Source organism: Telmatherina bonti (assembly GCF_933228915.1).
Source record: "Telmatherina bonti genome assembly, chromosome: 10".
Classification (NCBI taxonomy): Eukaryota; Metazoa; Chordata; class Actinopteri; order Atheriniformes; family Telmatherinidae; genus Telmatherina; species Telmatherina bonti.
The window spans coordinates 20,214,673-20,232,094 of NC_136628.1; the positions used below are offsets into that span (position 1 = coordinate 20,214,673).

At 38.1% G+C, this 17,422-nt stretch overlaps 1 protein-coding gene across 1 annotated transcript in view; it reads left to right on the top strand.

Moving 5' to 3' along the window:
• Positions 1-17,422, top strand: part of pds5b (PDS5 cohesin associated factor B) — a 30,425-nt gene that overhangs the window by 7,625 nt on the left and 5,378 nt on the right. Inside the window, exons 2-22 of the mRNA XM_079248301.1 lie at positions 4,953-5,080; positions 5,797-6,000; positions 6,161-6,247; positions 8,058-8,155; positions 9,098-9,224; positions 9,659-9,739; positions 10,826-10,966; positions 11,729-11,844; positions 12,293-12,387; positions 12,650-12,795; positions 13,056-13,207; positions 14,076-14,189; positions 14,338-14,419; positions 14,520-14,568; positions 14,702-14,841; positions 15,081-15,196; positions 15,319-15,424; positions 15,817-15,977; positions 16,205-16,328; positions 16,595-16,753; positions 16,948-17,016. Coding sequence (XP_079104427.1) covers positions 4,973-5,080; positions 5,797-6,000; positions 6,161-6,247; positions 8,058-8,155; positions 9,098-9,224; positions 9,659-9,739; positions 10,826-10,966; positions 11,729-11,844; positions 12,293-12,387; positions 12,650-12,795; positions 13,056-13,207; positions 14,076-14,189; positions 14,338-14,419; positions 14,520-14,568; positions 14,702-14,841; positions 15,081-15,196; positions 15,319-15,424; positions 15,817-15,977; positions 16,205-16,328; positions 16,595-16,753; positions 16,948-17,016 — 2,475 coding nt within the window. The 5' untranslated portion in view covers positions 4,953-4,972. The remainder of the gene's footprint in view (positions 1-4,952; positions 5,081-5,796; positions 6,001-6,160; positions 6,248-8,057; positions 8,156-9,097; positions 9,225-9,658; positions 9,740-10,825; positions 10,967-11,728; positions 11,845-12,292; positions 12,388-12,649; positions 12,796-13,055; positions 13,208-14,075; positions 14,190-14,337; positions 14,420-14,519; positions 14,569-14,701; positions 14,842-15,080; positions 15,197-15,318; positions 15,425-15,816; positions 15,978-16,204; positions 16,329-16,594; positions 16,754-16,947; positions 17,017-17,422) is intronic.

Genomic DNA, 17,422 nt, shown 5'->3' on the forward strand with positions numbered 1-17,422 from the left:
CGCTTGGTATTGAACAGTGCATCCCTAATCATGGGTTCTGTTTGAGTATTCCAACACATGTTGCAACAGTTTCTATGATGTACCTTCATCAACCTTGCAAAGAAAGCTCAGTTTACTCTTGTATCATGTCTCTGTTTTATGGAAATAGGGGTGACCCATTTCAGTATTTAATTGATTCATCGCAGTTAGCATGTACAGATTAAATATTGATTGTAAATGTTCAAAAACAACTATTTTTAAAAGTCACGCGTGCCATCCAGACACTTTAGTTACATCATCTCTGGTCCTTGAGATCTACTGTCCTACAGGTTTTACCATTTACCTGGTAGAGCACACTAGCGTCTTCACCAGCCTGTTAATGACCCTCTGATTTGAGTCAGGCATGTTGCAACAGCAAAACACTAAAGCCTGCAGGACGGTAGATCTCAAGGACCAGAATTGGTTTCTGCTACTTTATGAGGGTGGATTGGTCTGTCCCCCCTAAAGTAGGGATGGGCAGGGCCACTTCTTGAGGGCCGCCATCCTGCAAGTTTTAAGATGGATTTGTACTCCGTGTGCAGTAGGGCTAGCACCAGTGTGACGCGGTTTTGTGAAATGTGCACTTATGCCTATTGTTATGGCGTCATGTTGCAGTTTCTCCTTTGTGATTACTGCACACTCAGCAAGAAGCTCCAAAAATTCTGAAATGCATATTCACAAACCAACTAATTACAAGGGAGTAATTCTGCATAGGTCTGAAAGAGGTGCTTTTTGGGTCTCCAGGGACTTGCACGGAGCATACGTCGGTGACACTGTAACTGTCCTGACACAGAGGGAGTGTGTATAATGAGATCCCTGCTGCAACATACCTGATTCATTAACAGTCTTGTGCAGAGCACAAGACTGTTAATGACATTAATTTTCTGACATTAACTGTCAGAAAATAAACATTTCGTGTAACAATAAAGTTAAATAATGAAACTGAAAATAATATAATTGTTCACATGTTTGATGTTTGTCAATAAGAGAACATTAAGACTGAATTCTAATTTAAGTAGAAATACACAGGAGGGCCATAATTATCTCATTGCTTGTATTCATTGATGAAGAAAGTAGCAGTGTGCAGTGATGTATAATTGTGACTGCAAAACATAAATGCATTGTTTAGTCGAACAGAAGACAAGATAGGGCTGGGCGATATATCGAGTACACCCGAGATATCGTGGCTAGTCCTGCGATATAGAAAATGCCTATATTCGTCATATTCGAGTATCCTGTTGTCACGCAGTTGTTTTTAGCTGTGGGCGGGGTTGCCTCCCTCTTCCTCGACTCTGCACCGCTTTGCACAGAGTTAAAGCAAGCGCACCTAGTTACGTACATAACGTGAGCTACGTGCTACGTCATGAGAGGCAGCGTGTAGCCACTGTTGCCTACTTGGTGACTTTCTCGCTAAATCTGGCGACTTTTTTTGTGAAAAGCGACAAATCTAGCGACTTTTACTGGAGTTATTAGAAACTTTCCTGGTGTTTTGGCGACTGACTTTAAAGCGCATATTGTAAAGTTATTGTCAGAACGAGAGTCTCTCCCCGTCCTAAAGCGCTCAGTCGCTCCGGCTGCAGCTGCAGCCAGTCAGAGGAGCAGAGAGGACTCCTGCACGACTCCACCTACAGTCACAATGAACAGCCAAATCCGCCACTGATCCCGCTCTGGATTACAGAGTGGGACGTAAATTACAAAGTTTTTCACGTCACGCAAAAATAATAAATTCTATTTGATTACATTCACAGCCTCTGTCACTTACTCACCTCATCCGCTGTGTGTGTGACACAAGCTAAATATTTATCTAGCTCGTCATGTCTCTAGAAAGTACAGAAAGGAGTGGGAATCAAATCCTGAATTAAAAGCTGGCTGAAGCCGTTTATTGGAGACGATACGAGGACATTCTGCCTGTATTATAAGACTGATTTCTACGCTCAACTCTGCGATTCAAAAAAATACACAACTCAAAAAGGTATCCATAAAGCAAAGCCTTCTAATAGTTCATCATTTGAAAAGTCCCCCCCTAGAGCACCTATTTTCATACGTTGCATTTATTACATCATGCAAAGTCACTTTATTTTGTTTTAAAATGACATGTTTGTGCCACTGCTTTAACTGTTCAATAAATACAGTTTTGATCAGTTTGCTTTGTGACAATTTCATCCTTTTGGCATAAATGTTTAAAATCAGCATATCTTAATGCACTATAAACAATTATGTTTTAATGGAGACACAAAATCATCTTACTGATGTGATTGTAAGCACCAAAGCATTCATTCAAGGCTGAGGTAAATATCGAGATATATATCGTATATCGTGACATGCCATAAAAATATCGGGATATTACTAAAAGGTCATATCGCCCAGCCCTATTGGATGGGGCGGTGAGATATGCTTTTTTCCCCGATTTTGATTTGATTCTGATTCTTAGGGTGCCGATTGGATTTAAATTGCGGTTTTCACGATTCTTCAATATTGCTGATTTTTGTAGACGTAAAAACAACAAAAATGTACTAAACTGCTTTTGCTCGTCATTTTTCTTGATTTCAATGAGAAAGAAACAACACAGTAGCTAGACCATCATTCTGCTGATATAATGCCCAAGAAAACAATTAAAAAGATAAATTAAAAACAATAAAAATGACATGGATTATTTTTTTATCCATTTGAATTTTTTTCTTTTTCTTTTTTTTTTTTTAACAAAAATCGATAGGTCTTTCGAAAATTGATCTTTCGATTTAATTTACCCAAGAACCAGAAAATCAGACAGGTTCTGGTTCTTGGGTTGCCTAGCTCTGGTATTGCGGTGGTGCTGGCCTGCAGTGGTTTTGCTCTAGGTGGGCTGGTTCTGCTCGCTCCTGGTCGGGGCTCTGGCGCGGGGGAATGGGTGGTCCTTGGGTCAGTGGGGTGCTGGCTCTCCATGTAGCCTGCACTCCGACACCCAGCACCTGCTGGATTTGCTCACCGTCGCCCTGTGCTACTTTGTGCCCATGCCTCGTTGTGCCTTGGGGCTCCAGTCCAGGGGCCTCTTCCGCTCTTGGCTTGGTGGGCCAGCAGCTTTCTCTGCTTTGGCTTGCTTGGGCTCTGTGGTTAATGGGCTTGCCTGGACTTCGGGATCTTGGGCTCCTCCCTGACGCTTCGAGGCCTGGTTGTGGTCCCCTTACAAGCACACAGTTCACAGTTGCTGCATGATCACAAATGCACATTTTCACGTGCATGTGCACCAAAGTGCTCCTTTTTCCATCTGCTTTCTACTGAATGTTGCTGACATTTATGTGTTGTTAGGTTCACTGTTGGCAAGTTTACGATGTGTGTTCTCTTACATATTATTCTATAACAGGTATCCTGTAGTACCATAGTACTGGAGCAGTTTGAGTTATTCAGGGATTTCTGCAGCTTAGCCAACTTTTCCCTTTACACTTTAAGTCTGTACCTTTTTTTGGTCTTTTCCTACAGTCTTTTTCCCTGCCCGGTTCAGCATTGCCATATCAGGACCGATGTTTACAATAAAAATGGCATCCATCGAGTCCAAGCCTAATGCCGAAGACCCCCACATACACACTGTGGACTATGTTCAGGACCAAACAATAACAAATGTTTTTAACTTTTGGTGAAAATCCAATGTATTTCTAAGGATATATACAATGCGCATAAAGTCAAAAAATGAACACCAAGATGGCGGACACTCCATTGACATGGCAACAGGTGTTTGATTGACTTTTCTGCTTGTCTTGAGGTGTGAGACGTGTGCCGAATTTCGTTTTCCTACGTAAAGTAGACTTTTGAGACCCCATTCTATGGGAGATTTTTTTTTCTAGGGGGCGCTGTAGAGCCCTTTTTGCATTGAAGTGTATGCGGACCATAGATTATCTGTATTTTCACCGGGCTTGTGGTGTGTGCCAAGTTTCACAACTTTTCACAGAGGCTAAGGGGGTCAAATTTGAGTGAATTGTGTTAAGATTAAAAATAATAAACAATATAACAACAACAGGGCCCGATCTATACTTAGTTCGGACCCTAATAAAAATATCCAGAATATCAAGGTTAGCCATATATAAGACATGTCTCCCTTGGTAGAGTAAATCTGTTTTGCTAAATATGGCACACAAACTGTCATTCTGTATGCTACGATGCTGGACAGGAAAGTGTTAAAAATAAAAAAGGAGTATTGCCAAATGCAATCTGTATATAGAAGGTTGTTCTGCTCATTTGTTGCAACTCGTTTTACAGCATTAGTGATGCTTTAACTTATATTTTTACTAATGCACATAAACCAGTGGACCATTTTAGGCATTCACAGCTGGAACAGTCACATTTGTAGAATCTTCCTTACTGAACTAAAAGTTATTGCAAATTGGCTGCATAAAGTATTGCAGATATAAAAAACAAAATCCTCTTCAGCAGAAACTAGTAACCCGAGCGGTACTGCAGACTACATACTGTCTGAAACGCCGTGAGACTGTTTAGCATTCCCAAAATATTACACCCTGCTTCTCTTGCAACACATTTTTTGGACCTTTAAATATTAAAAAAGTTGTTACTGTTAGAGACATTGTCTTTGATTCACTTGAGATTTTTTATCCTTTTAAATAATTTCTTTAAACATAAAACTGGAATAAGTTTGTTCATCAGTTGCTCTGATTAAAATTTGAGTGATGTGTGGTTTACTACAACCAAATGACACAATAATAACAACAGTGGCCATAATCAAAATAATGTTCATGAAAACAAATTTTGTGTTGGAAAATATCTGGATCAACTGATGGTCAAAGTTCAGATTTTGGATGTGAACCCTAAAGAAGCAGATCAGTGCATCCCTTAAGATTTAGCACTCTTTTGAAGAACAAGGCTTTTTGTCATGTGATGGCTTCTGTCATTTCTACTTCTGTTGTTCTCTTCTGGTTTATTGCATACTGTGTTCTCTGTCTCTCCAGGCAGTAAAGAGCTAAAGAGGATGGCTCACTCTAAAGCTCGAGCCACAGACGGGAAGGTGACCTACCCCCCAGGGGTCAAGGAGATTTCTGACAAAATCTCCAAGGAGGAAATGGTCCGCAGGCTCAAGGTCAGTAGTTTATTTCCACTATGCTGCAGTTTCTGTTGTTTACATTGGGAACCAAAGATTGGGACATGGTTAGATGTTCAATTCAAAAGAGGAAAATTCTGATAAGTTAGGGCCCTTGTATATTTGTTTTAATAGCAACCACTTGCAGTTCAAACTCTTGAGGTGCGTGAGTCTGATAGAGGTTGCTCTCATTTTCTGACATCCCTCCTCCTTGTTTGTAATTCTTTACCAAAAATGGAAGTAGCTTTTTAATGGTAGTAGAGACTTTAATGGTGTCATTCCTTGAAGAACTTCAGTGTTTCTGTCCGTCTTTTAGCCATTGATAACTTTCTCTGGGAGGCTTGAGTCGTGCCAGGGCAGGAAGCTGCAGATGTTTGACTTGTGTTATGTTTTTTTTGAGGGGGGGGGGGTATTTTTTCATTTGGCTCAGACTTAGTGAAAAACTCTTGGATTAGTAAGAAAGCAAAACATTCAGACTTCCATGATATTCAGCATTTTACCATCACTTCAATTTGTTGTCAGATTTTGATTCTATCGGGTTTTCGAAATCACACAGGGAATTAATATTTAAATTTGGATTCCCTTTATTAAATTTTGACTGATGCATTTTTGCAGCTGTTTTGTTGTTGTTGTTTGAGTAATGTAAAAAAAAAAACAGCAACACCAATTCCTGACGCCTGTTATCCCCATGCAATATTGCCACACTTGTTTCTTAGATGGTTGTGAAGACCTTCATGGACATGGACCAGGACTCTGAGGAAGAAAAAGAACTCTACCTGAACCTAGCCCTTCATCTGGCCTCAGATTTCTTTCTCAAACACCCAGACAAAGATGTGCGTCTGCTAGTGGCCTGCTGTCTGGCAGACATATTCAGAATTTACGCCCCGGAGGCACCCTATACTTCTCCAGACAAACTGAAGGTGTGTTTATTTTATTTATATGTTGTCATATCATGCTGTCAAATTACTCAAGTCTGCTCTATCAATTTATGGTTTTAACTACATTACAGACTTGATTGTTTGTTGTATGATGATATGCTTTTAAAATAGTTTATTTTTATTTTTCCTTTCTTTTCTGTAGGACATTTTTATGTTCATAACAAGACAGCTGAAAGGACTGGAGGATACTAAAAGTGCACAGTTCAACAGATACTTCTACCTACTGGAGGTGTGTAGCTGTGTTTGTATGGAGCCCTAACACTTTAATCTCCAGGGCAGGGAGGACATCTTGCTTGCAATAGTAACGTTTCTTTTTAAGTAAAAAAAAATCAATGTTTTATTGTTTCATTAGGGAGGGAAAAAAAGAGTGTTATTTCTTTTAAAGATTTGTATTTTTAGATGTTTACTTTTTGCAGAATATGTCAAAATAATTTATTATGTAAAACAGTTTCTAGGGTATCTAGCATGTGGTAGGGCTAAGCTTGAAATGTTTTGGATAGGCATCCTGTTGAGTGACTGGAAATCCAGATTTATTTTAAACCACCTCTATAATACCGTTTCCTTCTTATGCAAGTGATGAATTTGGACAGAATACTTCACTGTTGTTGTTTCTAGGTTATTTTGGCATACTAAGATCTATTCTTGTTTTAATGTTAGCTTGTATTTGTTTTGCCAGTGGAATTCCATTTATCATACTGTATGTAAATGATAGCAGGTTCCTTTTAAACTGCTTAACCTATGCATCCTATGAAACTTGTGAATGTTAGACTGACATGATTTAATCACTGAAATCAGCTTTTTCTTTCTTCATTTTGCATTTGCATAGCACTTGATGTCTAAATGTGTGTTCGATATCTTGCATAACTGTATTAAATATAGATGGGAGATGAGTGTACAAAGCAAGAGATGTGAGAGATGACAAACTCTTTTGGTTCCTGTGTAGCTGCATATGTAGAAAAGGCTGCGCACAGAGAAATGGATGATACAACATTATAACCCTGTATCCCTTTGTATTTTGATCAAGCCTCTTTTAAACGGTGTCACTGATATTCTTTATCAGAAGTTTAATTAGCTTCTCAAGCCCCTCATTTGCAGTATAAAAGATGTTTGATTTATTTATGAGGTTGTTCCAAGAAGCTATTTCCTGATAGTCAGAGTACACACTTGAATTTAAAGTTATTGCCTTTTGTTTGCAAGTTGATTATCATTAAATTCTCAATTATAAAGCTTGTAGTCTAAATGAGATGGAGCTGGACAGGTTAAAGCTCCTTAGATGGAGGAAATGATTTTCTGTTTGGCACCAAACATAGTCACAAAAAATTAAAAATAGCTGTTGTAGCCATATAAGTGGTTTGAATTATGAGCTTGCTTTCATTAGATCACAGTGAAATTAATATAAAAGCAGGCGCTTGTGATATCTGTGCAGAGAACATATTGTATCGAAACAGCTCATTTGTGTTAGTGTATTTGAAATGATTGAGCAAATTTTATTTTTAAAACTGTATTTCAAACGAATGTGTAATGGAAGATGCGACACGCATAGTGATAGCTGCAGAGAATAATCACTTTATTCTGCAGCTGCCTTCGGCAATACAGAACTATAACTATGCAGCCCACAGCTTCACTGCTTTGATTAATTTTTATTTCCTTCTCATAGCATTGTTTTGGTTTGAAGTAAGCAGATGTCACCAGTGGGTCAACATATTGGCTTTTTCGACAGCTAAAGAGCCAGATATTTCTCACAGTGGTTACTGAGAACAGACTCAGTGCTTAAAGGAGACACAAGATAGGTATAGACACAAATGGTGAAGTTACTGTACAAGTGCTAGATGTGCAGTTTTAATTGTGATTGAGCAACAAGGTACCAAAACGTTACCACATTAGCCGTAGAGTTTATGCTGGATTCATATGTTGCCATTGTAAGTCAGCTCAGAAATGTGACAGTCCTCTTAGAACATTTCTCTTTCAGCCACCTCATTTGGTATGTATGTTGTAAAGTGCCTTATTTCTTGACATTTACCCCTTCTCTCTTTGTGCAGAACATAGCTTGGGTGAAGTCCTATAATATTTGCTTTGAGCTTGAAGACAGCAATGAGATATTCACCCAGCTTTACAGGACACTCTTCCAGGTCATAAAGTAAGTCCAAAGCAATCATGTGTTAGTAAGCATAATAACGTCCCAGTATTTCATGGCTGCTATATTGTAAAACAGCAAAGCAGCAGTCCAGCCCCCCCCAATCTCACTCCGCTGAACACAACCTTGAGGGCTGAATTCTGCAGCACAGAATTTGGCTCTTTGCCATTGCTGGAAAATTGTGGTTTGTGTGTCAAGGTTGTGCCAATACCAGGCTTTGTCTTTTTGTTTGTTGTTGTTGTTTGTTATTTTACAGCACATGGAAAATACAAACAGCTGTACATTTTAAATGTTATCAGTATGTGTGGCTGAATGCAGACATCGTATTTCTTATGCGCAAATTACACATTGCGGGTGTTAAGAAATGTCCTTGCTGCTGGCAGAAATCATGGTAGCTTTACCTCCTACTGTAAAGCAGAATTATTAGCTGGTGTGTACACCCATCCTCTGTGCTATCTCTCTGCCTTCAGTCATATGAGCTGTTTACAAGATGCTAGTTTGTTTGCAAAGTGAGAAATAGAGCTAATAAAATCTGTGCTGACTTTAAGTAAATCTCACTCACAAGGCATTAAAAGTCACAATTTTGTGTCACAAATGAGTAAAGACATCGCTGCGATTACTTTTATTGTTTTAATTAGAAAAAAGTTCAAAGTAATATACGCAATATGATGAAGCTAGATCCCGGAACAAAAGAAAAATCAGGACAATGAAAAAATATAGGTCCACACACTAGAAATAGCTTCCGATGTGTTTTATCCACCAAACAAAGAAGTAGTGACGTTTCGAACCACGGCCCTTCCTCAGACGAACAGCGCCACATAATTCACCTGCTGAAGTCATTTCTTTCTGATTGCATAACCAAATTATTAGTACCAGTGTCAATTGTTATGTCTAAAGTTATTCGAAGCTCCTTCATCTTTGACTTTTTGTGCCTTGTTTCTATAGTAACGGTCACAATCAGAAAGTGCACATGCACATGGTGGACCTGATGAGCTCCATCATCTGCGAGGGAGACACTGTATCTCAGGAGCTGTTGGACACTGTCTTGGTCAACCTTGTGCCTGCACACAAGGTATGTATACAGAGAGCAAAAGCAAATGGTACAGTCACACAAAACAGTGCACGTTCTGAGGGAACTGATGAGGGAGAGGCCAGTGGCACAGCTCCAGGGGTAAGAGCACCACATTCATAAGGCCATTGAGGTTTTACATTCTGATGTACAAACATAGTACCACAGAGAAAGGTGGTAGGAGTAGAACGTGACAGCATGAAGTCAGTTGATATTGTCTGTAGATTTGAGGCCAGTATAATTTTCCATACTCTGTCATTCAGTGAGACCCCTGCAGGTGAAAAGAAGTAAAGCTGCTAAAACCGATTTAAACAAAATGTTGGCATTTATCTGTTGAAAGTATATTAATGGAGTTCTTCACAGTTAAAAAAAAAAAATGTCTGTCAATATCTTTGTGCTTTTTATTTATTAATTATTTATCTTGGTCTGTTTTTTAGAATTTGAATAAACAAGCATATGACCTGGCCAAAGCTCTGCTGAAGAGGACTGCTCAAGCTATTGAACCTTATATCACCAATGTAAGATTTGATCGAGGCTACTCATCTGTTTGCCTATTATTAATTTTGTTGTTTACATTTTTACACATTTCATATTTTCACACTTAAAAGATTTTTTGTTTTTAGTTAAAAACTGGTCCCCCTACAGTCATGTTGATGACACAGTTAAAAAAATTGTGAAAGTACAGTTTTCTGCTTTGTATCATGAACTTTGTCATGTGGCCTAAAAGAGTAGCAGGACGTAAACTGAATTTAAAGTGTGGCCAGTCGTGCTGAAAGTCTGATATTACAAAAGGTTTTGAATTGAATCCTTTCTACATTGCATTGCGATGCTGATATGAACACTTCTGCATTGATGAAGCAACAAAACCTAATCGATTATAAGTGAAGTATTATATTCTAGTGCCGCTTGCTTGTGTAATCTAGCGTGCTGCAACAACTCGGCAGAGTGCTTAGTCTCAAGAAAGATCTGAGGCTGAATCCATTTTAAAACCTTTACTTTTTGTTTAGAGAAGGACACAGTATGGTAATGATGTTTCTTTATTTTCTGGTAATGGAATAAAAATCATCAGTGAAGTTGAAAATAACATTGTTTACATGTATATAATGTGTGTCAATATCAGGGCATTTAGATTAATTTATGGTAAATATTAAACAAGGAGTTTATGATTATTTGACTGCTTGTATTTATTAATGAATAAAGTAGTAATGTGCAGTAATAAAGAAACTGGATGCAACACATGCATCATGTAATTGTATTGTTGACAATAGAAACCAGTAAAGATTCACAGCCTTAATTATTAGCTACACACTGCAAAAAGCTCAAGTTGGAGTAAATAGTAGTTGTGGTTTATGTACTATGTGCACATTAATCCTAACTATCGGACATAAATAATTTTCTGGAGCAATATTTATGATGCATCTTGCATGCTATGCACTGCATGCTGTGAAATTCTAATTTGATTGAAAGCACGGTACGATGCAGGTGTTTACGTTATACCACGACTTGAGGAACCGCATAAGTTGGTTGTCGTAAATCCTATAAGCTTTAAAAAAATGTGATTTTAAATGTAAGCTTAATTTTTCCATCACTGTCATCTTCAACAGTTTTTCAACCAGGTGCTGATGCTGGGAAAGACTTCAGTCAGCGATCTCTCTGAGCATGTTTTTGACCTCATCTTGGAGCTTTATAACATAGACAGCCACCTGCTTCTCTCAGTGTTGCCACAGTTGGAGTTTAAGCTCAAGGTAAACAAAAACTCTCACATTTACTTCTCCCTCTACTTTATTACTATATTTACCAGAATGAAAGCAGTTCTTAATAGATGTTGTTTTTTTTTTTTTTTGGTTTTTTTTTAATGTAATGTTGACTTCAGGCTGTTTTGGAAATAAATGAAAGCATTTAAATAACTTGTGAGGATTTTTACATTTATCCACATTGGAGAACAAAAATCTTAATTCTTTGAGTCATTATCCACAAAAGTGCATATTTTCACCTTCTCTGCAGGTTTGTTGATTCATATTATAAAGATAAAGCAGTCAGCCAGTCAGCATAATGTTGCCTCTGCAGTGTCTCATAAAGGCGTCCTGCTGATGGATAATGCTCATTAACTGTTCAGAGGGAGCGTAGATCTCCGCTTTCTTCTCAAAATAATAGCCATGATAAAATCTTTCCACCACAGACTCTATACACACACATACACTCTCTCACTCATTTCATTTTCTTTATTTCATTCCCTGCTTGTTTCATTTGGGCTCTCTTTTTCTCTCCTTGCTGCATTTCTTCTTCTTCCATCCTTGCTCCTTCCCTCCTTCTATCCTGCTTTCCTTTGTTTGTTTTCTTCTCTTTTCTTATTCCAAATCAAGATTGATTCCAATGAAACAGTAATTGTGTGTTATGAAAATGATTCTGTTTCTAATATAGTTATTGTAAATGACTTGGCACATCTATCCAATAAACACTGCCACATTCAATGCATCATTTCTCCCTCTGCCTCTCTATCTGTGCAGAGTAATGATAATGACGAGAGGCTGCAGGTGGTCAAGCTGCTTGCGAAGATGTTTGGAGCCAAGGATTCGGAGTTGGCTGCACAGAACAAACCGCTCTGGCAGTGTTACCTGGGCAGGTGAGTTTCACAGTCGTAGCCTTGGAATCTACACATTTTTAGATGTGTATTTTAGATTTAGATTTTAGAAAAAATAAAGATGCTCCAGTTGTTTTTTTTTTGTTGTTGTTGTTTTTTGTTTGGTTGGGGTCTTTTTTTTTTTTTTTTTTTTTTTTTTTTTTTAGCCCTGTTTTTAATTTTTTATTGCTGTTGGTTCAGATGTGGAATAAAACAAGTAAAACTGTGGCAGTTTTACAGACTGGAGTTATGTCTTTCAGCCTCTCCTATTGTCTGTAAAGATATCAAACACACATCTCTTGATACTGTCAGAGACATTGTGCCTTATTCTTAGTCTCTGTCAGCTATCTGGATACAGTACAAATATGTAGCAAACACCTGCTAACTGTTTTTGTTTGCATCTGACAGATTTTTAGAGCTGATTTTGATGCATATTTATTTTTCCCAAAAGGTTTAATGATATCCATGTGCCTATCAGACTGGAGTGTGTTAAGTTTGCAAGTCATTGTCTCATGAACCACCCGGACCTAGCTAAAGACCTAACAGGTAAATCAGCTAAACTGCACCTAATTTCAGAAAGTGTGTTTTCATGGGTCAGAAAAAACAGTCACAGGAGTTATTTTACTAATTTATGGAGGTTATACCACAACATTTCGTCAGCTTAGAAGCTCCTGATGTTATTGATTCATATGAAAAGTTAGCCAAAGATATATTAAAAAAAAAAAAAAAGAAAAGAAAAGCTGCCTGATGTATTCAATGTTAGTTGACAAGTTGTCTCACCACCACACATTATTTCTGTTTTTCCCAGAATACTTAAGAGTCAGATCACATGACCCAGAAGAGGCCATCCGCCATGATGTCATTGTCTCTATAGTAACTGCTGCTAAGAAAGACTTGTCCCTTGTCAATGATGCTTTGCTCAATTTTGTAAAGGAGAGGACCTTGGATAAGAGAGTAAGTTTTTATATATTGTAATAATTGTTTATATGTCTCTAAAGGTTTTGAGGCCTGGATGATAAATGTTTGTCACATAAATTGACAAGTATTACAGAGACGTTTGTTATGGTTCCTATGGTTAGACTTCAGTACATTTCATTCCAGTACTGGTAGGCATCTAGCTTTGCTGAAACTTGCAGGTAACTTGTTGGCATGATTTTTTACATTTTTTGTTTTAATGTTTTTTTTTTTTTCCTGGTTTTTCAATCTTCCATCAGTGGCGTGTGCGTAAGGAGGCCATGATGGGTCTGGCATCGATCTACAGGAAGTATGCACTGCAAGGAGAGGGAGGCAGAGAGGCTTCTAAACAGATTTCTTGGATCAAAGACAAACTGCTTCATATCTACTACCAGAACAGCATCGATGACAGGTGTGTGTGCATGACAATCCTCTCGGTTTATGTCAGAAAAGAAAAAAAATTTAAGACTTTTTGCATTTCAATTAAACATTAACTACCTGGACTTAATAATTAAAAAGGCTGGAGCAATTAAAGCTGTTTCTTTACAAGTGCTGATTATAGTATTGAGTCAAGAACTGAGGTTCTTAAATCAGTTTCTTCATTTGTGATTCTGATCAAAATGTAGTCATTTAATTGTTAATAAATAAATATTAACATTTATTGATTAATATGTCATGGCAACTTGACAAAATCCAAAGGGAGAAGGTTTTTTTTTTAAACTTCCTTAAGACTGTTCAATGCTGCGTGCAAATCAGAAAGCAGAGAAAATCTCTTTAAGAGAATGCATTTTTCACTTACAGTAGCCACTACTTTACAGCAGCTACAACTGCTTTTTTTATATATATATATATAAACAGCCAAACTTCACAGTGCAGAATTATTTACCTTTAGCCAGAAAAATTGGTTTATAGTTTTTTCTCCTCCTACACATGCTACACATGCTTCATAAGGAGAGTGTAGCTCTCTATTCAGGCTCATTCTTCAAAATCTAACCTGGAGTAAAAGTGGGATTATGTTGTTTTTTTGTTTTTAAGAAAGAAAAATAAAAAAGGCCAGAATTGATAAAGGTTCCTCTATAAGATACTGCAGGCTGTTATCAAAAAGATATTTCATTGTGGTTAAACCTAAATTCTTTTCACTGCAGAGTAGTTGCTCAGCTGCAAACAGGAGAAGTCTGTACTTTTCCTCGTTTATATTTTCGTTTTATAAATGTGTGTAATTTTAAACAAATGGAGCAGCACAAAGATCTTAACTGTAATTTTTTGCCCTGTATGTGCAGGTTGCTGGTGGAGCGAGTCTTTGCCCAATACATGGTTCCTCACAACCTGGAAACCACAGAGAGGATGAAGTGTCTTTACTACTTGTACGCTACCCTCGACACAAATGCTGTCAAGTAAGTCCTTCCTGTGATGGTGTGCATGTTTTTTTTAAGGAATTTTTATTTTTGTTCAGCTTAGAGATAATATTTTTCAGGAAATGTCAACACAAGAATGTTTTTGTTGTTGAAATACTTTATCCTTCGTTATTTATGCCTCTTGCAGAGCTTTGAATGAGATGTGGAAGTGCCAGAACTTGCTAAGACACCATGTCAAAGACCTGCTAGACCTGATCAAAAAACCCAAGGTACCTCTTGATGCACATCCCAAAAGATCAGAAATACACATCATTCGCTTCAATTTTTTAAAACTTTTTTTTTCGTCTTAATTGTTTTTATTTGCTGCAGTCTGAAGCTTCCAGCAAGGCTGTGTATGCCAAAATCATGGTGATTACAAGTAAGATCTCTCCCGAGCTACTACTTTCTATTCATACGTCTATCTCAATACTTTATCCACTTTTTTCTCAAATCTATTGAATATTGAGAAAAGGTTCCACTTTGTGTGTGTGTGTTGGTGTGTGTGTCTGTAGGAAACTTGCCAGACCCAGGCAAAGCTCAGGACTTTGTGAAGAAGCTGGCTCAGGTTCTGGATGATGATGAGCGGATCAGAGATCAGTTAGAAACCTTGGTCAGCCCCACCTGCTCCTGCAAGCAGGCTGAAGTCTGTGTGGTGAGTTTTCATGAGTCGATTGCCGTGAAGTATCCAAATGAAAACTCTGACATCTTTTAATTAGCTTTTTTTTATGTAAAGTAGAATGATTAAAGATCTCAGAGAATAATTTCAGTGCTCATCGCTTTACAGTATTAGACCAGTTTGCTCTGAGTAGGACATAGCTGAAGTGTCTGCATAGCCATGTTATTACAATAGTTTTCATTTATCTGTGTGCGAATCATTTGTCATCTTCTCAGCGGGATATCACGAAAAAACTGGGCAGCCCCAAACAACCCAGCAATCCATTCTTGGAAATGGTTAAATTTCTACTAGAGAGGATTGCTCCTGTTCACATCGACACAGAGTCCATCAGGTACTGCGCTGGTGTCAGAAGCCAAAACTTCAATTTGGCCATTAACACAAATACTGCTGGAAATATTAAATTCCAATGTGTAACTATTTATATTGTTTTCCTCTCCTTTTATCATCCATCAGTGCGTTGATCAAACAGGTGAATAAGTCTATAGATGGGACAGCTGATGATGAGGAGGAAGGCGTTCCCACTGAGGAGGCCATCAGAGCAGGACTAGAACTGCTGAAGGTAAAGATCACCAACTTGTGATGATGCATTTTAGGTTGTTCGTTAAATTATCTTAAGTTGATGCACCTGTAAATAAAATACTGATAACTTGAAAAATGTGGATTTTAGACTGCATTCATTGTGTGAATCGTGTGGCCACTGCTGCCTGCAGCTCTACTCATCTCTGAATGAAATGACTTGGTTTGGCTGGGAGAGTGAAACTAATTACAAACATGACAAAGATAAAAAGATTTTTCATGTCCGTCTTAAAGTTATGCCCCACGTGTGGAACTTTCAGCAGCAGTCGCTATTAATGATGAATAAAGGGTTTTGTAGCCTGTCTGGAACTATTTTTTTTTATCAGTCATGGCGATTTCCTCTATGTAAAGTGACCTGTTTTCCATCCCACTCAGGTCCTGTCCTTCACACACCCGGTGTCGTTCCACTCTGCAGAGACCTTTGAATCTTTGTTGGGATGTCTGAAAATGGATGATGAGAAGGTGGCCGAAGCTGCACTTCAGATCTTTAAGAACACAGGCAGCAAGATGGAAGAAAGTTTCCCCCACATCAAATCGTATGTTTGTTTGATTTTATGCTTTAGTATTAATTTACACATTGAAGAAAAAACGTTTCATAACTAGACTGAAGCACAAGTCATGCCAGTCATACCAGTCTTTGTTATTTTGGTAATTCCCTTTTTTCCTTCTCTCGCTCTCTTTTTTTTTTTTTTTTTTTTTAATTTATTTATTTATTTATTTTTTAAATTTTTTTTTTCATGGTCGTCCTTCCTGCTCCCCCCAGTGTTTTGCTACCAGTACTGCAAGCAAAAGCTAAGCGAGGCCCCCCTCGCCAGGCCAAGTATGCCATCCACTGCATCAATGCAATGTTCACCAACAGAGACACACACTTTGCCCAAATCTTTGAGGTCAGTCAGCCTTTTCTGTCTTGGTTGTGTGAATGTTTTTAGCACATTTTTCTGTTTGTTGTGTCACTTGAGTAAAAATGCCATTTTACATACTGGATAAATGTGTATAAAAAGTTTACATAATGTTATGAAAGAACTAAAATGATCACCTTCAGCTTTTTACAGATAATACTGATTTTTTTATTTTTTTTTATTTTAGCCCATCAGTAGATTTTCTGGTGTGTGATTGGATAAAACAGCCATTGATATGTTTTGTATTTCTCCAGCCCCTGCACAAAAGCCTGGATCCTGCTAACCTGGAGCAGCTCATCACTCCTTTGACCACCCTGGGACACCTGGCCCAGCTGGCCCCAGAACAGTTTGCTGCACCTCTGAAATCGCTTGTCGCCAACTTCATTGTGAAGGATCTGCTCATGAATGACAGGGTACGGATATACGTATTGCACATTGAGAGCCACTGTTTTTGTTGTTGTTCAGCAGATATTGAAGATTTCATAGGACTTCAAGACATATAGAAAAATAGAAAACTATGTGTAACCAGTACTGCTCCAAAGTTGTATAAATTGCTCATCATTGTTTGTATGAAGTAAATTTACATAACCATATCTGTTTTCTGTAGATCCCTGGGAAGAAGACAACTAAACTTTGGGTTCCGGATGATGAAGTATCTCCAGAGACTTTAGCTAAGGTCAGACTGAAGCTGTGGATCTCCGGAGAAACTAACTCTCTATTAATTACACTGTTAATAAAGAATTATAAGTATCACAACCCGTGTGATAGGTTGTGACAAAAATGAGGGAAGGACACGCTGACGACTGCAAACAATATATTTATTAAAGATGATAGCGCTTCAACCAAAAAAAAAAGCATGCAGTTTGTAAAGGTGGGCAGTCAGTGGTGTCAGAGTGGTTCCATGTCTATGTCTGAATAAATCAAGCCAAGCTGCAAGAGAAAGAGCTGCGGGAAGCTAGGAGCTTTCATAGCACAGGTGCTCTAAACATCCATAGCACACATACCTATAAACAAAAAATACAGTAAGGAAAGGTTGTCGCATTAGTGAGAATTAACATGTTGGCTATATTTGTATAACATTG